The sequence below is a fragment of the Sus scrofa genome, chromosome 4, assembly GCF_054392235.1.
Source record: "Sus scrofa isolate SSC_HxYL_T2T_F1_AM1 chromosome 4, Sscrofa_HxYL_maternal_Yorkshire_Landrace_v2.0, whole genome shotgun sequence".
In the NCBI taxonomy this organism is placed as follows: Eukaryota; Metazoa; Chordata; class Mammalia; order Artiodactyla; family Suidae; genus Sus; species Sus scrofa.
The window spans coordinates 87,841,480-87,863,568 of NC_139386.1; the positions used below are offsets into that span (position 1 = coordinate 87,841,480).

The following is a 22,089-nucleotide window of genomic DNA, read 5'->3' on the forward strand; positions in this document are numbered from 1 at the left end:
AAGCCTTGGGAATGACTGCCTCTCGAAACACCAAGGACAGAAGCCAATTCTCTTTCTGTGTTTCTTTCTCTGGAGATTAGGACCCTGGGAACTGCTCCATTCACCAGTTTCTGTATTCCTCTTGCTATGATCTTCTCAACAGTTGAGGAACCTCCTATTCAGTGTTAGACTTTCTGCCATCCTGAATGTTACCATCCATTCACCCACCTATCCATTCATCCATTTACCCACCCATCCAAAATGTACTGGGAGCTAGAGATTGAATCATGAGAAATAGCCAGATCTCTCCCACTAGGAACTCCCAGCTGCTAGTCATCATGTTCTATTTGGAACTTCTCTCAGCTCCTATACCTACCTGTATCCTTCTCTGCAAAGTGTGGGCCTAGTTCTAGGTCCCAGCCCCATTCCACTGCACTCAGTAGAGCATGACTGGCAGTCATTTTATATATACCCTGAATACTTTATCTTTCTTTCTTCTATGACAAATGATTCTGGTAGGGCTGTTAATCATAGTGCCCCATCTCCAATCTTGTCTTGTCCCCTTGGAAGTTGGTGCATCCAAAAGGTGAGCATAAGATCCGGGCTGGGCCCCTCAGATCATTTCCTGAGATTGATTTGGGGATACTGTTTCTGTTACCTACCACTGTGTAACAACCATCCCTAATTTAGTGACAGAACAACAACTATTTTAGGTGTGTGTGATTCTGTGGGTCAGCAGCCTAGGCTGGGTTCAGGTAGTACCCTGTCTGGCCTTACCTGGGGTAATTCATGTGGCTGCAGTCCTCTGGCAGCTCTGCTGTGGATGATCTAAGATAGCTTCACTCATTTACTTAGAAGTTAGTTTTGGTTGTCAGTTGAGGCATGTGTGTTCAGCAGGCTAATTCAGCCTTCTTCACATGGAGAAGCCTGGATTCACTTCTTAGATTCCCAAAGCAACAAGAGTTATGCAAGCTCCAACATGCGAATGTTTTTCAAATCTCCAAGGGTTTTTTTGGTTTTTGTTCTGTCTTGTTTTGCTTTTTAGGGCCGCCTCCACAGCATATGGAAGTTCCCAGGCTAGAGGTCCAATCAGAGCTACAGCTGCCGACCTACACCACAGCCACAGCCATGCCAAATCCCAGCTGCATTTGTGACCTACAGCACAGCTCACCGCAACGCCGGATCCTTAACCCACTGAATGAGGCCAGGGGTCAAACCCGAAACCTCATGGTTTCTAGTCGGATTCATTTCCACTGCACCACGGCAGGAACTCCTCCAAGGGTTTTTTTTTAAAGATGGGAAAGATAACATGTTTGTGTACTGATAAGAATGATTCAATTTAGAAGAAAAAATTGTTATGCAGGAGAGAGAAGAGAAAATTTCTGGAACAGGAGTTCCCGTCGTGGCACAGCAGAAACAAATCCAACTAGGAACCATGAGGTTTTGGGTTCAATCCCTGGTCTTGCTCAGTGGGTTAAGGATCTGGCATTGCCATGAGCTGTGGTGTAGGTTGCAGACGCGGCTCGGATCCTGTGTTGCTGTGACTGTGGTGTAGGTCGGCAGCTGTAGCTCTGATTAGACCCCTAGCCTGGGAACTGACATATGCCTGGAGTATGGCCCTAAGAAGCAAAAAAAAAAAAAAAAAAAAAATTTCTGGAACAATGTCCTTGGGAGGCAAGAGAGGATGGAACCAGCAGAGGGTTGATACCAGTAGGTAAAAAAATGTATTCATTGTAGTTTTAATTTTGGTTTATCTCATTATGAGTGGTATTGAGATTTTTTTCATTCATTTAAAAACCAATTACTAATCCCTTTTTCATGAATTTTCTGTTCAAGTTCTTTGTTCATTTTCTAATGTGTTTTTAAATGTCTACAATCCTAAAAATTTCATGAGGGTGAGGATTCTTTGTTTCACTCTAAATTATATCCAAAGTATATAGTACAAAAAAAAAAATAAAGTATATAGTACAGTCCTTGGCACATGGTAGGCATCCAAAAAATATTTGTTGTAACTGAACAATGGTTAGGTGCTCCTTATACATAAAGGAATAAGCCCTTTGTCACAGTGCTAGAATTTTATATAAAGGGAATCATTTAATGTATACTCTTTGCCTAGCTTCTTTAACTTAGTATGATTTTGAGATTGGGCCATATTGTTGTGTTACTAGCAGTTTGTTCCTTTTTATTATTGAGTATTATTTCATGGGTATACCATAATTTGTTTATCCATAGTCTGGTGATGACTATCTGCTGTTACAAATAAAGCTGCTATGAATATTCATGTATGTCTTTGTATGAACATATGAACTTCTTTTCTCTTTGATAGGTAGATAGTTAGGAGTGGAGTGTCTGGATCATATGGTAGAAGTATGTTTAAATTTTTAATAAACTGCCAAACCTTTCCCAAAATTGTCATATCATTTTACAATCCCACCATCAATGTATGAAAGTTCCAATTCCTCCATAGCCTTGTCAACACTTGATTCAGCCAGTGTTTAATTTTGTTTATTTATTTATTTTTAGGGCATGTGGAGGTTCCCAGGCTAGGGGTCAAATCAGAGTGATAGCTGCTGGCCTATACCACAGACATAGCAATGTGGGATCCGAGCTGCGTCTGCGACCTATACCACAGCTCGTGGAAATGCTGGATCCTTAACCCACTGAGTGAGGCCAGGGATCAAACCTGTGTCCTCATGGATGCTAGTCAGAATCGTTTCCGCTGAGCCATGATAGGAACTCCCAGTTATTTAATTTTAGCTATATTAATAGGTGTATAGGTGTGTAGTAGTATCTCATTGTGTTTCAATTTGTGTTTTCTTTCTTTCTTTTTTGTCTTTTAGGCCCATACCCATGGCATATGGAGTTTCCCAGGCTAGGGGTCTAATTGGAGCTACAGCTGCCAGCCTACGCCAGAGCCACAGCAACACCAGATCCAAGATGAATCTGCAACCTACACCTTAGCTCACGGCAGCACTGGATCCTTAACCCACTGAGCAAAGCCAGGAATCAAACCTGTGTCCTCATAGATACCAGTCAGATTCATTTCCACGATGGGAGCCCTGACAGGAACTCTTCAATTTGTATTTTCTTTCTTTCTTTTTTCTTTTTTTGTCTTTTTTTTAGGGCCACACTTGCGGCATATGGAGGTTCCCAGGCTAAGGGTCTAGTCTAATCGGAGCTACAGCTGCAAGCCTACACCAGAGCCACAGCAAGCCAGATCTGAGCCAGGTCTGCGACCTACACCACAGCTCACGGCAACACCGGATCGTTAACCCACTGAGCAAGGCCAGGGATTGAACCCGCAACCTCATGGTTCCAAGTCAGATTCGTTTCCACTACGCCATGACGGGAACGCCTGTATTTTCTTAAGTATTATCGATGTTTAGCTTCTTTTTAGTGCTTACTGGCCATTCGTTTATCTTGGGGAATTTTCTATTCAAATGTTTTATCCATTTTCTTATTATCTTATTATTGACTTGAAAGAGTTTTTTTATATATGCTGGATATAAATCCTCTGTCTGATATATGCATTTACAAATAATTTCTCCCAGTATATGTCTTGCCTTTTCATTTTCTTAATGCTGTTTTTTAATGAACAAAGTTTTAAATTTTGAAAAAGTCAAATTTATCAATTATTTTTCTCTTATAGTTTGTGCTTCCTGTGTTCTGTCATAGAGATTTTTCTCCAGTTTGTTCTGGAAGTTTTATGGTTTTACATTTTACATCTAGGCCTATGGACTATTTTAGTTGGTTTTTGTGTACAGTGTAAAGTAAGGGTAAATTTTTTTTGCTCCATAAAGATACTTAGTTGGTTTTCCCCTGAATTCTCCTTGCACCTTTATTATAAACCAATTACCAATTGACCATATATATTTGAGAGTCTATAGTATCACAACTACTATATATGGTAATCATGTCACTTTGTAACATTCCCAAGGCTATTTCACTCTCCTTACTCTTTTTTTTTTTTTGGCTGCACCTGTGGCATGCAGAGGTCCTAAGGCAAGGAGTCGAATCCATGCCACAGCTGTAACAAAGCCACAATAATGACAATGCCAGATCCTTAACCCACTGCAACACCAGAGAACTCCTTTCCTTGATCTTTTACAGAGTTTTCCTGGCTGTTCTTTTTGCTTGTTTTAGCGTTATTTTTGTATTGAGATATAGTTCACCTGAGAGGAACCATTTTTTTTTTTTATACTTCTTTATTTTCCCGCTGTACAGCAAGGGGGTCAGGTTATCCTTACGTGTATACATTACAGTTACATTTTTTTCCCCCACCCTTTGTTCTGTTGCAACATGAGTATCTAGACGAAGTTCTCAAAGCTATTCAGCAGGATCTCCTTGTACATCTATTCTAAGTTGTGTCTGATAAGCCCAAGCTCCCGATCCCTCCCACTCCCTCCCCCTCCCATCAGGCAGCCACAAGTCTCTTCTCCAAGTCCATGATTTTCTTTTCTGAGGAGATGTTCATTTGTGCTGGATATTAGATTCCAGTTATAAGTGATATCATATGGTATTTGTCTTTGTCTTTCTGGCTCATTTCACTCAGTATGAGATTCTCTAGTTCCATCCATGTTGCTGCAAATGGCATTATGTCATCCTTTTTTATGGCTGAATAGTATTCCATTGTGTATAGATACCACATCTTCCGAATACAATCATCTGTCGATGGACATTTGGGTTGTTTCCATGTCCTGGCTATTGTGAATAGTGCTGCAATGAACATGCGGGTGAACGTGTCTCTTTTAAGGAGAGTTTTGTCCAGATAGATGCCCAAGAGTGGGATTGCGGGGTCATATGGAAGTTCTATGTATAGATTTCTAAGGTATCTCCAAACTGTTCTCCATAGTGGCTGTACCAGTTTACATTCCCACCAACAGTGCAGGAGGGTTCCCTTTTCTCCACAGCCCCTCCAGCACTTGTTATTTGTGGATTTATTGATGATGGCCATTCTGACTGGTGTGAGGTGGTATCTCATGGTAGTTTTGATTTGCATTTCTCTTATAATCAGCGATGTTGAGCATTTTTTCATGTGTTTGCTGGCCATCTGTATATCTTCTTTGGAGAAATGTCTATTCAGGTCTTTTGCCCATTTTTCCTTTGATTGATTGGCTTTTTTGCTATTGGGTTGTATAAGTTGTTTATATATTCTAGAGATCCATTTTTTTTTTAATTTAAAAAGTTTCAGTTGTGGTACAGTGGGTTAAGAACCTGGAGTTCCCTTCATGGCGCAGTGGTTAACGAACCCGACTAGGAACCGTGAGGTTGCGGGTTCGGTCCCTGCCCTTGCTCAGTGGGTTAACGATCCAGCGTTGCCATGAGCTGTGGTGTAGGTTGCAGACACGGCTCGGATCCAGTGTTGCTGTGGCTCTGGCGTAGGCTGGTGGCTCCAGCTCCAATTCGACCCCTAGCCTGGGAACCTCCATATGCCGCGAGAGCGGCCCAAGAAAATGGCAAAAAGACCAAAAAAAAAAAAAAAAAAAAAAAGAACCCTACTAGTATCCAAGAGGATGCATGTTCAATCCCTGGCCTTGCTAAGGGGGTTAAGGATCCGGCATTGCCATGAGCTGTGGTGTAGGTCACAGATGTGGTTTGGATCCCAAGTTGCTGTGGCTGTGGTTGTGGTGTAGGTTGGCAGCTGCAGCTCTGATTCAACCCCTAGCCTGCGGCCCTAAAAAAAAAAAAAAAAATTATTTTTTTGGCCAAGCCTACAGTATGCAAATATTACAGGGCCAGGGATCAAACGTGAGCCACAGCAGTGACAATGCCAGATCCTTAACCTGCTAGGCAACCAGAGAACTCCAAGAGTCACCATTTTAAGGTGTATACTTCAGTGGATTTTAGTGTATTCACTGTCTTGTATATCATCATAAATAGCTAGTTCTAGAATATTTCCATCATTCCCCCAAAAAACTTCATAATCAGTTTCATACAGATAGCCAAAAAGTATATGAAAATATGCTTAACATCACTAATTACTAGAGAAATGCAAATCAAAACTACGAGGTATCACTTCACACCAGTCAGAATGGCCATCATCAAAAAGTCTACAAACAATAAATACTGGAGAGGGTGTGGAGAAAAAGGAACCTTCCTACAGTGTTAGGGGGAATGTAAATTGGTACAACCACTATGAAGAATAGTATCGAAGTTCCTTAAAAGACTGAAAAAAGAACTACCATATGATCCAGCAATCCCACTCCTGGATATCTATCAGAGAAAACAATAATTCAAAAAATACATGGACCCCAATTTTCATTGCAGTGCTTTTTATAATAGCCGAGACATGGAAAGAACCTAAATGTCCATCACTAGAGGAATGGATAAAGAAGATGTGGTACGTTTATACAATGTAATATTATTCAGCTATAAAAAAGAATGAAATAATGCCATTTATAGCAACATAGACAGACCTAGAGATTATCAAACTAAGTGAAGTCAGGCAGAAAAAGACAAATATCATATGCCATCACTTATATGCGGAATTTTAAAAAATGATACAAATGAACCTATTCACAAAACAGAAACAGACTCAAAAGACTTAGAAAACAAACTTATGGTTACCAAAGGGGAAAGGTGGAGGGGGCAAGGATAATTTAGGAATTTGGGATTAGCATATACACACTACTATATGTAAAATAGATAATCAACAAAGACTTACTGTCTAGCAGAGGGAACTCTAATCAATATTCTGTAATAACTTACATGGGAAAAGAATTTGAAAAAGAATGGCTATATGTATATATATAATGAATCATTGTGCTGTACACCTGAAACTAACACAACATTGTAATCAAGTCTACTCCAAGATAAAATAAAATTTAGATTAAATTGAAAAAAAGAGTCTTAATTTCCCCCTTTCCTTATCCTCTGAAAACTACTAATCTACTTGAGTCTCTGTGGCCTCTTCTGGACATTGCATATAAATGGGATCATATAATATGTAGTCTTTTGTGTCTGGCTTCTTTTACTTAGATACTGTTTTCAAAGTTCATCCATGTTGCCACATATAACAATGCTTCCTTCCTTTTTAGACTGAATCATATTCCATTGTTTCGATATGCCACATTTGTTTATTTCTCACTTGCTAGACATTTATTTCTAGTTTGGGGCTATTTTGAATAATGTTGCTATAAACACTCATGTACAAGTTTTAACATGGGCATGTTTTCATTCTCTTGAGTATACGCCTAGGAATAGAACTGCTTGGTCATATGACAATTCTACTTAATTTTTTGAGCAAATGTCACACTGTTTTCCATAGGGGGTTCACTGTTCCACATTCCCACCAGCAATGTATGAGAGTTCCAATTTCTTCACAACCGCTAACACTTGTCATCTGTCTTTTTAAAATTTTAGCCATCCTAATGTGTATGAAGTCATAGAGTTCACTGTAGGTATTTTTTTATTTTTTAAAGTTTTATCGAGGTATAGTTGATTTACAATGTTGTGATAATTTCTACTATACAACAGAGTGATTCTGTTATACACATACACATACCCATTCTTTTACAGATTCTTTTCCCATATAGATTATCACAGAATAGCGGGTAAATTTCCCTGTGATACATACAGCATAGTTCACTGTAGTTTTGATTTATATTTTCTGATGACCAAAGATGTTGAGCATTGTTTCATGTGCTCACTAACTGTTGGCATATTTTCTTGGAGAAATTCAGATCTTTCAGATTTTTAATTGTTTTTTTTTTCCTGTTTTAGTTGTAGGAGTTATTTATATATTTTGAATACTAGACCCTTATCAGTATATGATTTGCAAGTATTTTCTTCCATTCTATGGGTTGTCTTTTCACTTTCTTGATAGTGTTCTTTATGCATAGAAGTTTTAAATTTTGATAAAGTCCAATCTATTTTTTCTCTGATTGCTTGTGCTTTTGTGTTCTGGTTATTTTGGTACTTTTTTTTCACATTCACTCTTGTTCTAAAACTTTTGCTGGCATTTTTAGAGGAATGGCAGTTTTAGAGAATTGTAGTCTTCTTAGGAGGAAACTTGTTTTTGTTTTTCTCCTTTTGTCCTTTTTTAGGGCTACACCTGTGGCATATGAAATTCCTGGGCTAGGGGTTGAATTGGAGCTGCAGCTGCCGGCCTATATCACAGCCACAGCAATGAGGGATCCAAGCTGCATCTGTAAACTACAGCGCAGCTTGCTGCAACACCAGATTCTTAACCCACTAAGTGAGGCCAGGGATAGAACCAGAAGCCTCATGGAACTGTGTCAGGTTCTTAATCTGCTGAGCAACAATGGGAATTTCATTAAGGGGAAGGCTTTTTTTTTTTTCTTTCTTTTGGTCTTTTTGCCTTTTCTAGGGCCGCTCCTTCGGCATATGGAGGTTCCCAGGCTAGGGGTCCAATTGGAGCTGTAGCCAACCAGCCTACGCCAGAGCCATAGCAACTCGGGATCCGAGCCGTGTCTGCGACCTACACCACAGCTCATGGCAACGCTGGATCCTTAACCCACTGAGCAAGGCCAGGGATGGAACCCGAAACCTCATGGTTCCTAGTCGGATTCGTTAACCACTGCACCACCACGGGAACTCCGAGCTATACTATTTTGAAATATTCTATTAAATTCAGGCCAAGTTCAGATCTGCAACCTCAGAGCTACTCCAGTAATCTGCTTTATTGGTAAGGACACTGAGGTCTAGAGATGTCGAGTGGTTTACTCAAGGCTGCATAGCAAGTAGTTAGCAGAGATGGCGCTAAAACACAAATATTCTGTCCCTCCATTTCCCCTGACTCTGAATCCAGCACTCTGTCATCTTACCATCCTCCATAAAATACATGAACCTAGCAAAGTGGCAAACGTTCTTACATGCACTGGGATCTTGCATTTATCTAGGGACTAACTTCACCAATCAAGATAGGAATTAGCTAAAAAGTAGGAAAAAAGGAAAATAAAACAATAGTTAAATGAGAGGAAAAGCAAAAATTGAGACACACACACACACACACCCCAAACCCTCAAACCTCCAGAGCTTCCTGCCTATGAACCGAAAGGGGGAGTGTGAGTTTCTTGGCCCTGTTGGCAGGTGCCTTCTCAAAGGCCCCATCGTCCTCCACTTCCTGAGGAGGCAGCAGCAGAACAAAGCTAGCAGAGACTTCTTTTCTTTTCTTCGTCCAGCCACGACTGCCTCAGCCTCTGCCTCCCGGCACCATCCTGGGGAAGGACAAGATGAAGTGGACAGCGCTTGTTATCGTGGCCATCCTGCAGGCACAGTTTCCAATTACAGGTAAGGCCAGATGTATTGATGGCAAGGAACTTTTAGAAACTCTTTGTGCGTGTGTGTGTGTGGGGGTGGGGGGTGGAGAGAGATGTGGAGGGGTGGTGAGAAGCCAGTGTCTCCTTTAAATCCTGTTCTCCCCAAATCAGTGGGCAGCTGGGCAGGGAGGGGTCCAGCTCGATGCAGGCATCTGCTTCATTAAGGCCACGTTGGGCATCCATTCAGAGTCAGCTGCTTGAAAACACACCTGCCCAAAGTATGGATTTTTCCAGTGATAAAAGGAGACAGACAAGTCTGGATGAGGAGAAACTAAGGCAGGTTCCATGTGGAGAAGAGGAGAGGGAGTATTTAAGCTGGGTGGGACCAAAAAAATGTCAGCCAGGCCATGTTTCATGCTGAGGCATTTTTCTAGTCGTTTACCCCCTTCCTGGCTCTATCACTCAACCCTTTTTCTTGGGCAACAAAGAATATTTCATTTATTGGTCAGAGAGGGTCATGGCTGTGGCCCTGTCTGACTTGAAACACCTCAATGGGCCAGGGACTGACTGGGTTAATGAGGGAGGGAGTGATATGGCCTTCTTTGGGGTCCATTCTAGGCTCAGCTCTGACACTGGTTCCCCTATGCCCCGCAGCTAAGGGCTGCCTGATGACACACCCATTCCAGGCTCAGTGACTCACCACTGCCCCTTGCTTCAGGCCGCTCTCCCTCTGAGGCCAAAAGGCTAGAGATGCTGACGCGATGTAGGGAACTGATGAGAAGATGTGACTTGTTAACTTGTCACCATGAGGAACAACCAACCAACAAGCGAACTTACTCCTCACTTTATTCCTGCTCCTGGAGTCTGACTTTTCTAGAATTCTTTCACTTCCACCATGTTTTCTAGCCCAGATAATAAGGAGAAGTGAAAAGAAGACAAAATGTGCTATGTCCGGGGACTGGTGTCATAGCATTTTTACAAAAAATGGGACAAGCTGTATTTGAATCTAAAGAAACAGGGAGGGTCGTCGCAAGCCAGTGTCCTTCCTCCACTTCGCAGCTCACCTCAGCATGGGAGGGCATTTGGCTACAATGGTGAGAGGGCAGGAGAGGCCACTGACACTTCTGTTCCTGCCAGGGAACGTGGCACAGCCCTGGCCTAGTGCCTTGGCGGTTTCGAGGACAAAGTAATTGCAGGGTTTTCTGTAAGATCACAGGTCTCTTCTCAGAAAGGCCGTGTGTTGGGTATGAGTCATGTGGTGCTGTGGGGTAAGAACATCAGATCGAGCTCAGAGCAGCCCATCTTTGTGTGTGGAGCAGCCAAGTGAATTCAGCGATTTCAGGGAGAACAGCTGATGGCAACAGAGTCCAGACCTTGGCTTCAGCTTGGGGGGGGGGCGCTGAACTTGGGAGATAATTCTACCATGTGGAGTTTCCTTAAGGGTCCATCTGTGCTGGGCCTTGGGGCCAAGGCCGGGGCAATGGAATTAGAAGAGAAAAGAAAAGTTGCTTGGGTGGTGGTGGCTTCCAGGAGTGGTAAACAAAACTGCACCCCGCAGACAAGATGGGAGGAGCCATGTCCCATTTCCACAAAGAGCGTACAGGAGGAAAAGCTTTAGATTCATCTTTCAATGCCACTTGCTTTGCCAGAGTGGAGATTGAAATTTCAGCTATTTTCAGATAAGGCTCCTGGACCAAAGTTGTTCAAAGTGTCCTAGCTCTGTTGGGGGAAGGCAAGAGAGCCTCACAGAGGTCTTTAACTCCGAGGGCCACAAAGGGCACCCAAGCTGCCTGAAAGGACACACACTCTGATCTCCTCAGGAGGGAAGGCTGTTGATGGAATTTGAGCTAAGGTCTTCCCTCTTTTCTTGAACAAGTAAGTTACTTACTCCTAAACCCATTTAAAACATCTTTTGGGGTTCCCATCGTGGCTCAGCCGTTAACGAACATGACTAGTATCTACGAAGATGCAGGTTTGATCCCTGGCCTTGCTCAGTGGGTTAAGGATCCCATGTTGCCATGTGCTGTGGTGTAGGTCACAGATGCGGCTTGGATCTGGTGTGGCTGTGGCTGTGGCAGGCAGCTATGACTCCGATTGGACCCCTAGCCTGGGAACCTCCATATACCATGGGTGTGGCCCTAAAAAGCAAAAACAAACCCCAAAACAAAAAACTTCTTTTGACTAAGACTTTTCCATTTGCATTTTCTTGGAAATGACCAGATCATTAAGGTCACAGCATACAATGACCTAGTCTGTCCACCTAAGGACGTCTCCCTGGGTGTTAGCCAAGATGGTCACCTGAGGCTGGAAGAGATTAAGATGGTGTATCTAATGGCAAGGGCACACTTTTGCCTGCAGAGCCCTCAGCTCCTCAATCCCTTTAACTCCTTGCTTCACGGTGGTCAGTGTGGCCTTTGTCTTTTCTCTGTAAGGAAATGCAGCTCTGACACAAAGCCTCAGGAAATGAGAACGCTCCCAGGCAGGTGGGAAGAATCAGGCTAATCACAGTGCTGCCAATTTCCCACCTTAAACAAGTACAACCTTAAGCAAGTTACTTAACCTCTCCGGGGCCTCAGTTTTCTCACCTCTAAAGTAAAAATAACCTTCATCACAGAGCTATGAAAGTGAGAAATAAAGGTAATGTGCCTGATACATACCAGACAGTCAATACATGGAAGTTGTATTAATTTTTACTATTATTACATCCTGGCCTGTTTTGTTGTTCTCATTATCCAGGGACAGAAAATGGAAACCCATGGTTAGGATTCTTAATTTGCTCTTGATTGTATCGTAAAGCAGCCTGGACATTTTCTCCATCTCTTGAAATCTAGGTGGTCCTTCTTTTGGCTTCTGAGCATATCCTGTAACAGCTCAGGAACACCGGTGGTCCCCAGTGGTAGGCCAATTGTGAGCAAGGATCAAAGCCTCAGTGGGTCACACAATGAGTGTTGCAGTGACCAAGTGAATTTTTCTGGAGACACTTATTCTGTAGAGGATATTCCCCCAAAATGAAAACATGACTGATTTTATACACACGCATACATATGCGCATATATATATATATATATATATATATATATATATATACACACACACACGCACACACACATATATAAAATATATAAATGGGGGAGTAAATTAAGACAAGGTCATCACTGGTCAGAGTGCCCATCCAAACGGGTGGTTTAGCTAGGGTATTTAAATGCAGACTCCTCAAAACCAGACCTTTGCTTAAACTGCTCAGAACTGAGCTTGAGGAAAGCTTTTGAGTGATGCTGGGACAGGTTTTTCATTGATGGCATTTAACCAATGGTTTATTTTGACCTTTGGTCATCTGGCTCTGCTCCTCTAGATGAGTTACTTCATCTGGCCTTTCTCAGATTTGCTGGCCTATTTACATTCTGCTGCTGCAAAACATCCGCCAGAAACAGTGCTAGAAAGCTCTTGCTTAGGTGAATAAACACCGCTGATTTTATTTTATTTTAATTTTTGCTGAATTTATTTTAAAATTCTTTTTATTTTTGTCTTTGTTTTTAGAAAATTAGATTTAATTTTTATTAGATATAATACTGTTTTACTTCCAAGAATCCGTTGGCATTGTGTCTTGGGTTTTATTTAGAAGGACTTAGGCGCCGTTAGGGAACTATCTTGCCTTAGAATTGTCCAAAACACACTCTAGGGATCTTTTTTCTCTGGAGCGTTATTTATCTATGGGTCAGCTAACTGATTAAATAAATAGCAGCAATAGTTCAAAATAAATTTTTTCTCTGCTTGAGCCAAGGCTAGTTCTTATCAAAATTAAAGTGACAGTAGATTTAATCAATTTGAGCAAACATACAGTCCATTTGGTTAAAAAAATAATCAAACCAGTCATTGGATCTGTTAATTGAAACAAAACGATTAGTTTACTCACTGCACATACATAGCCATTCCTTCCAGCCTAAAACACAGTCTAATGTTTTCTGAGGGAAAAGAAGCTTTAGTCTTACTTAGGGATGTAGCCCAGCATTTAGCACTGTGTCGGGAGCAAAGATCATGCACAGTAAATATTTGTTGAGTAAATTAAAAGGTGGGTGAATGAAGGAATTCTAGACTTTTCCATGTGATTAAATTCATTTTAAGGGTTTGTTGAGGGGGATCATATATCAGAGTGGCATTACCCTAGAGAACTTAGCATTAGACAAAGTTACTTTGGGAAAAAAAAAGCAGAAATTAAGCTGGTGGAGGGGATAGGGCAGTGGGTATAAATAGACTGATTCAAAATAAGTTACGAAGACAGTTAAGAATAAAATTCTACTGTTGTTAAAATTTGCTGGTTGGGCCGTATGAAATATCTGATATTCATTTATTTGGGACCTATGAAAATGATAATTTCATGTGATTCAACTAATACTATTTCTTGCAAATAGACAAAAAGAAAGAAGCTCATTTTTTCTGACTTAGCTTTAACACTGGGGAAAAGCACAAAATAAAGAAGGCTACCACTGCTGGAAATTATTAACTAATGTACTAATAAACTAATGAAAGGCACCAAGGAGAAAAATAACAGTTTGTGGGTAACAGCATAAATCACATTATTCAATCTTCCAATAGAAAGAAAAAAAGCGGGGTATCTATAATAGTCCGATCTGGTCTAAGTGACGAAATAAATATCCCAAGTAGCTATCCCTTTTTTTCCTCTCTTAATTTGAAGTATTTTACCAAAAATATTGTAAAAGGATATTTTTAACATCAGAGGAAGTTATGCATTTTTAAAATATTCCATTTCAATATTTTTACAAGTGTTTATATATCTTCATATATTTGTTATAGAAACAATTTCATGTGCTTTTTTTCCTTAGTATTTTATTCTAAGCATCTTTTTTTTTTTTCCCTTAGCCTTCATGATTGTTTTTAACTGCTGTGTAAACTTTCACAGTTTATGCATCGTATTTTCTTTACTATTTGTTTTTATTGTTGGACATTTGGGAAATTTCTAATTTTTCTTATTATAGCTAATTCTACAAGAAAATCCTTACATATCTAGCTTTAAAAGCTTCTTTTTTGAATTTCCTTGGGCTAATTTCTCCAGGGCTGACATTTAAAAGAATAAAGTAAAAACACTTAACAGGATACTTGACACTTCTGCTGAAAACAACCCCATCAGGGAAAGAGGTTTTTTTTTTCTCTCAGACCATCTGCAAGTGTTTCTTGTCTTCTCTGGAGTAGGCAATAAGGTGGGGGGAGAAAGGAGGCCATGGAACCAGAAAGATCTGGATCCAAGGCCTGGTTCCCCCCGACCCCAGCCTTTCACTGTGGCCAGGTGCCTACATTTAGAGGCTCGCTCTTCCTCTGTGAGATGGCGGGTGGAGAGGAGATACTACTCGAGAAAGTGGCTGCACGCAGGAGGTGCTCGAAAAGCAGCAGTCATTATTGTGTGTGCCTCAGTTTCCCACTCTGCAAAATAGAAAGGATATCATTTTCCCAGTGAAAGAAAATGTTTTCTTTTTCTAACATGCTTTCTTTTGTACTAACATGCTTTCTTTTTCTTCTTGTGTCACTAAACTGCAGTGTAAACTTGGGTAGAAATCTCTTTAGTTTTCGCATCTGTGAGATGAGGAAGAAGAGGGTTGAACATCCCTTTCAGCGACAGAATGACTTTCGAATGGTCTTGAAATTACCAAGTTTTTAAGAACATTTAGTTTCCCTACTGGTACTGGCTCATGAATTAGGAACCTAAACTTCATTCTTCCCTGCAGCTCCAAACAAGTGAATAAATAAAATAGAAACTTTTAAAAAATCTAGAACTTTCACCTTATCACAATATTGTTAACTTTCTCACGGGAGCTTCTGTTGTGAAAAATCCAGGAACACAGTCCAGCATTTTCTGGCTTGTTCTTTACGCTTGTGCATTAACTATAGATTTATGGCCACACAAGGACTTTGTTGGTGAGAATGGACTTGAAGAGAAAGCAAATTGCAGTGGTGGAAATGTTAGGAGCTTCCACTGTACTCTCTGTTTGCCTGTTATGATTCGTGCTACTCAGCAACTAATTTTCAGGTTCAAGGGGAAAAAAATAAATAGAAAGCATTCGAACAAGGACAGGCAGGATCCTTGCCCAGTCTAGGCCAACGTTATCTTAGTGCAGTTATCTCTTTTTTTTTTTTTTTTTTTTTTTTTTTTTTTTTTTTTTTTTTTTTTGCTTTTTAGGGTCGCACTCGAAGTATATGGAGGTTCCCAGGCTAGGGGTCTAATCGGAGCTACAGCGGCCGGCCTACGCCACAGCCATAGTCACACCAGACCCGAGCTGAGTCTGTAACCTACACCACAGCTCACGGCAACACCAGATCCTTAACCCACTGAGTGAGGCCAGGGATTGAATGGGCAACCTCATGGTTCCTAGTCGGATTCGTTTCCATTGCGCCACGACGGGAACTCTGCAGTCATCCCTTTATATTTACAAATGTTTCCAGTGCTTTCAGTCAGAACCATTCTATGGCAAGCAGCAGTAAAAATATTAAGATTCTCTTTTTATAAAGAAAATGAAGCTCAGAGATTTAGTGACTTGCCTAAGAGTAGAGCCAGGCCCCAGTTTCTCTGATCCCTTGTTCAAACTATGTGCTCTCGACTGTTCTGTGGACCCTCTCTAGTAGATCTTCTGTCAGTTTGCAATATCATATATCTGATGACTGAATCCTAAAGCAGACTTTTGAAGGTATTCCCCTTAGTAAGCACTTATTACACACCTCCTTTTAATTGTTGAAGAAATAATTATTTTGAAGTGAAACAGCCTCATTTTCTGCTTTGTATGAAGTATTTGGTTGTTAATAGAGCATCACATTTTTCTCTGGCCTATAATTATAGTTCTGAACTCACATTTTCCCCAAAAGTGGTAAAATCCATATTTTCTGTTTTTCTCTTAATAAATATACCTATTTTGGAGCCTTTCTTGAGGGGTACCGGCCTCGATTTGCAATTCAACCTGCTTCTGTGTACGCAGGTCTCCCCTCCCCCCAAGTTACGCATAGGTGGAAATCAAACGTGTAAATTAAAATGTAAATTAAATTGTATGTGAGAAGCTTTGATCCAAAATAATTGCCTTTAATTGATCTGTTTGGTAAGAATTTACCTTCATACAGTATATAAGGTTTTGTGGAGTGACGTTTTCTAAAAGAAAAGCATTTTATTACCCAGAGAATCTGAGGTGAGATTTGATTTTTTTATATAAATCATCGAGGAGTGGGAGAATTACCTTTAAATGACAAATGTCTATAATCAATTCTCAATTATTTATGTCAGATTTCGGCCTTGAGGTCACTCGCATCTGCCTGGGCTGAGCTCGGGGAGTGCAAACACTTTTGCTGTTGACTGGAGCAAAGCAAACCAAGATAAGAAATCTGATGCTCAGAGAAGAATAAGTGAAGCATTAAACTGCCCAAAACGCAAATATCAGTGACTCTTAGAGGGGCCATTCCCCAAGCTGACCAGGAAAAGGGCTAGGAAAGGAAAAGTGTCTGGCAGGTTCAGCAGGATATTTGTAGGGCTGCTGCGTTATATATGCATTGCTTTTGGCAAACCCTGGAGTTGGGAGGACAACTCAGAACACAAAGCAACACCATTTAGGATTAAACAAATTATCACTTCTACAGTAATTGCTGTAGATACTAGAAGGTCAGCTGGGTATTGCTACATTTCACCTGTTTCCTATCCTGTAGTGTTTACTGGCTCTAAGACAGAATGTGAATGGCAGCCCTGAGTTAGGACTACCTTTTTGTCCTGTAGGCTGGGAGTGATGGTGGAGGCTTGGAGGGAAGAGGTCTTGTAGGGGGAAGAGTAGAAGAGAGCCTGGTTTCTGGGGATGGAGGTTACCATCTGTGGCTGTGGGGGGCAGCCTGGCCTGAGCAGCGTGCTCCAGGAAGGCAGCTGAGCCAGGGGACGCTATCATGGGACCAGCCTGTACCCAAGCCCCGTCCTGTGGGTTAATGCTCAGTGTGGATGAGGCAAACACTTGCACCATCATGTTCTCTGCTGGGGGTGCAGGAGTCTATGCCCCGGGTGTGCATGTGCAGGCATGTGTGAGGCTATGTGTTTGTGTATGTGTCCGGTGTGTTCCAGCATGTGGGTGCACATGTGTGTGATTTGGTGTGCCTGGTGCATGTATGTGCTTATTTGTATGGGGATGGCATGTGCATCTGTGTGCACCAGTGAGTGGTTTTCTGTGTATGAAGTGAGCATATAAGAGGAGGTTGGTGGCAGCATGACAGCTCTGTAGAAGGAAGGGCAAATGTTGCTTCAGCTTAGAGCTGGCCATCTAAGTGGCAGAGCAGTGGGGCAGAGATGCCATTGAATGCAGTCCAGGCATTCTCTACAGGAGAGGGGTAAGAAAACTGTCCAAACTAGAACGTCTAGGATCATAGAGATGCAGAGACCTCTCGTGTCTCCCAACTGCCGTCATTAACTCCTCTGAAAACTCTGCCATCTCCCAAGTAAGCCTTCTATCTTTCTTTCCTTCCACCTTCTTCCCAGTTCCCTCTACTTAGAATGCAGACCCTACCCAACTCCCACCTGTGAAAACCCTGTCTTCCCCTTGTAATCAGGTCCAGATGCGTGGGGATCTCCCAGACTCACTGCTGACATTATTACCACCATTAGGGTGACAAAGGAAAGTGGAAAATTGTTGTTCTCAGAACTCAAGGTTAAAAACCCAACACAAATAGTTCCCTATGGTGAGCCCTTCTCAAAGTGGAGGCCCAGCACACAGAGTTTTAGAAACATGTTCCTGTCAGCAGAAAATGTCACCAGCTCCCCAAATTCTCACCAGTTCTCCCCACAGCGGACATTCTGTGAGTTTTGACTAAAAGAGTCAAAATGCATTGGATGCTTTTCTTTCTGCCCTTAGAATAGATAAGCAATTCAATAAGGTGGCTCCTGGTAACCTACTTTGGCTGTAGAGAGCTGGTATTGCCAGACTGATAGTTATTTTTATTTTATTATCATTATTATTATTCTTTGTCTTTTTAGTGCCGAACCCAGGGCATATGGAAGTTCCTAGTTAGGGGTCGAATCAGAACTACAGCTGCCAGCCTACACCACAGCCACAACAGCACTGGCTCTGAGCTGGGTCTGCAATCTACACCACAGCTCACGGCAACGCTGGATCCTTAACCCACTGAGCAAGGCCAGGGATCGAACCTGTGTCCTCATGGATACTAGTCAGGTTTGTTAACCAGGGGACTCCAGAGTTATTTTTAATATCTGATTATTCAAACCATCTGGATGGGACATTTCCCTTGCACTGTCATTGGGAAAGAGAGCACTGACTGGAAGGGAGAAAGAGGAGGTGCCCAGCAGAAAATGCTGCAAATAGCCTTTTAGCTTGGGGCCTGGTGCTCTTGCTGAAATTTCTGCCAGCATATTTTTAGGCATCATAGACCTCTCTAAGTTGACAAGGATTTAATTCTCTGTCCTGTTCTCTTGCATGCAGCATTCAGTTGAAAATATGAACTTTAAGGAAAAAAAGTTTGCCGCTTTAAAAATACTTCCTGATCTGCTATTCTTGCTAAAGTCCTTTAAATTATACATATCTTTACACCATGGCCATGATCCAAAGGAATCAGAGCAATTGAGAAAACTTTATTGCTGTTCTGAGCTTTGAAACCACAGATGATAGTTTAAGAGACTATTTTGAGAAACGGGGCACACAGGCCATGTGGTGATGAGAGACCCTCAAACAAAATGTTCTAGGGGCTTTGGTTTCACAACTTACTCCTGTGGTCACAAGAGGTGGATGGAGCAATGTATGTGGGACCACACAAGAATGATGGGCGTCGTGGCACCAAAGAGAGCTCTTTCTAGAGAGCATTCATAAAATCCATCTTGGAGTTCCCGTCGTGGCGCAGTGGTTAACGAATCCGACTAGGAACCATGAGGTTGCGGGTTCGGTCCCTGCCCTTGCTCAGTGGGTGAAGGATCCGGTGTTGCCGTGAGCTGTGGTGTAGGTTGCAGACGCGGCTTGGATCCCGCGTTGCTGTGGCTCTGGTGTAGGCCGGAGGCTACAGCTCCGATTCGACCCCTAGCCTGGGAACCCCCATATGCTGCGGGAGCGGCCCAAAGACATAGCAAAAAGACAAAAAAACCCACAAAAAACAAAACAAACAAACAAACAAAAAAAATCCATCTTATAGTGAAGAAAATTTTTGTTGGTGGCATTAAAAGAGATACAGAAAAATATAATTCAAAAGACTACTTTGAAAAGTATAGCAAGATTGGAATCATAGAAGTTATAGAAGACAGGCACAGTGGAAAAAGAGAATTAGCTTTTGCGATTTGGGGTGATCATGATCCCATTAATAAAACTGTTGTTCAGAAATACCACACCTTTTTTTTTTCTGGTCTTTTTAGGGCTGCACCCACAGCATATGGATATTCCCAGGCTAGGGGTCGAATCAGAGCTGTAGCTGCTGGCCTCCACCACAGCCACAGCCATGCCAGATCTGAGCCGTGTCTGCGACCTACACCATAGCTTACAGCAACACTGGATCCTTAACCCTCTGAGTGAGGCCAGGGCTTGAACCCTCGTCCTCATGGATACTAGTTGGGTTCATTACCTCTGAGCCATGATGGGAACTCCGAAATGCTGCACCCTTAATGGGCATAATTATGAGGTGAAAAAGAACCTTTCTAAATAAGAAGTGTAGTCTGTGGGATTGCAAAGAGGTAGAAGTGGATGTGATAACTTTATAAGTCATTGAGGATACTTTAGCCATGGTGGACACCTTGGTTGGAAGAGGAGACTATGGTGGTGGAGGCTGTGGCAGCAGAGGTAGTTAAGGAGGTGATGGTGGTAGAAATAATGGATTTGGAGGTTACAGTGGCAACCATCATGATGGCCCTAATTATAGTACTACAGGAGGCTATGGTGGTGGGGGGCCAGGATATGGAAACCAAGGTGGTAGAAATGCTGGTGGTGGCAGAGGATATGGTGGTTACGAAGAAGGCGGATGTTTCAGCACTGGTAACTGTGGTGGTGCAGGAAACTAAAGATTTTGGAAATTATAGTGGACAACAGCAATCAAATTATGGGCCCATGAAGGGGGCCAGTTTTGGTGGAAGAACCTAGGGCTGCCCATGTGGTGATTATGGATCTGATGATGTAAGTGAGAGATATGTGAGCAGAAAGGTTCTAAAAACTCGGCAGTAAAGGGCTACAGTTCTTAGTGGGAGAGACAGTGAGGAATTGTCAGAAAAGCTACAGGTTACTTTGAGGCAGTCATCATAAAGGCATTAGAGGACCTATAAAAATCTGCTACAGAAAGAACCATGATGCATAGTCAGAAAAGTTACTGCAGCTTAAACAGGAAACCCTTCTAGTTTAAGATTGCCATAGCCACGGTTTGCAAAAAGGTAATTAACTGATTAATGCAATGTAGTGCCAATTAGATGTACATTCCTAAGGTCTTTTATCTCTTTTAGCTTTGTCTTTTTCTTTTCATTACACTCGGCACACTGTACTATAAATTGTGGTTGTGGTAGCAGCAATAAAAAATTAAGGAGGAGTTCCCGTCGTGGCGCAGTGGTTAACGAATCCAACTAGGAACCATGAGGTTGCGGGTTCGGTCCCTGCCCTTGCTCAGTGGGTTAACGATCCGGCGTTGCCATGAGCTGTGGTGTAGGTTGCAGACGCGGCTCGGATCCTGCGTTGCTGTGCCTCTGGCGTAGGCCAGTGGCTACAGCTCCGATTCAACCCCTAGCCTGGGAACCTCCATATGCCGCGGGAGCGGCCCAAGAAATAGCAACAACAACAACAACAACAAAAGACAAAAAGACAAAAAAAAAAAAAAAAAAAAAAAAATTAAGGAATTCTTACCCTTAAATAAAACAAATAGTCTGGGTCAGTCACTTCACTTATCAATGAGTAAATATTTACTAAGCATCTTTCATGTGCCCCAAGGCAGACAAACAACTCTGTAGATAGTTGGCCCGACCAGCACATTGTTTAGGCCGGTGTCTTAGAGATGGATGTTGAGTGATTGAGAGCCTGTAGGTGAAAGAAAACTTGCCTAGTTTTGTAGGTCATGTCATCAGGTTTTGTGAAAAAGTCTTAATTTCCCTACAGGCTTACTTCTTTATGGTCTGGTCTAATTTTCATCATTTTGTGAGACTGTGCTAATTTCCATGCTGAGTTTAACAGCAAAGGAGGCATATATCAGGAGATGCCACCCAGGACTATTTTGAGTTAGACTAGAGAGCTTCAGAAATTCCCCCTTTGATTTCCTCAGATTAGAGGGGAATCTTTGTCTTTTCTCCCACTTTGCTATCAACGCTTCAAAACCCAGACCTATACAAAATACACAAATGCTTTTTGGACAGAATGAATCTTGTCTGTTTTCTTTGGATTTCGGTGGGAACAATAAAGATTGAGCTACAAAAGGATGGCAAAGAGGATTATTCTTTTTCTTTCTATTAAGTGTAGAGGCTTCAAAAGAACAGCTCAGAAAGTCAAATAATTGTATCCAGCGCAGCTCACCCATCCATCTCCCTGCTGACCTGGCCTGTGAAATCCCCTTTAAAAACTTGGCCAGTTCTCACCTGCCCATTGCAAATGCTGTATTGTTAAATGTCCCCATCCATAATTCCACAAGGGAGGCTGCTATAAAGCAAATTCCTTCCATTTCAACAGAGGACTTGGTCAGGAATAGCTCTTCAGGGTGAGAGGAAGGGTGCCTGTAATTTTCAAAGCTTTGTAATTCCATCTTGGAGAGGGAGCTACTTGGAAACCAAAAGTGGATTGTGAATAAAGTTATCACAAACTCTAGCAATCCAAATTGGCCAGTGGGGAGGATGTGAAAAGGAAAGTTTGGAGAGCAGTGTTTGATCTTCATGACAATTTCTTGATTTCTTTAGTTTGGA

The 22,089-nt window shown here is 41.8% G+C and overlaps 2 protein-coding genes and 1 pseudogene across 6 annotated transcripts in view; 2 read left to right on the top strand and 1 right to left on the bottom strand.

Moving 5' to 3' along the window:
• Window positions 1–22,089, bottom strand: part of RCSD1 (RCSD domain containing 1) — a 501,912-nt gene that overhangs the window by 161,158 nt on the left and 318,665 nt on the right. The window lies entirely within an intron of this gene.
• The window catches only part of CD247 (CD247 molecule), an 89,810-nt gene continuing 76,761 nt past the window's right edge, over window positions 9,041–22,089 (top strand). The window contains exon 1 of one of the 2 annotated variants that reach the window (XM_005663131.4): window positions 9,041–9,231. In XM_005663131.4, the coding sequence (XP_005663188.1) occupies window positions 9,174–9,231 (58 nt within the window). In that variant the 5' untranslated portion in view covers window positions 9,041–9,173. The remainder of the gene's footprint in view (window positions 9,232–22,089) is intronic. The other variant, NM_214155.2, reaches the window with a different exon arrangement.
• Window positions 19,361–20,299, top strand: LOC146403918 (heterogeneous nuclear ribonucleoproteins A2/B1 pseudogene; annotated as a pseudogene).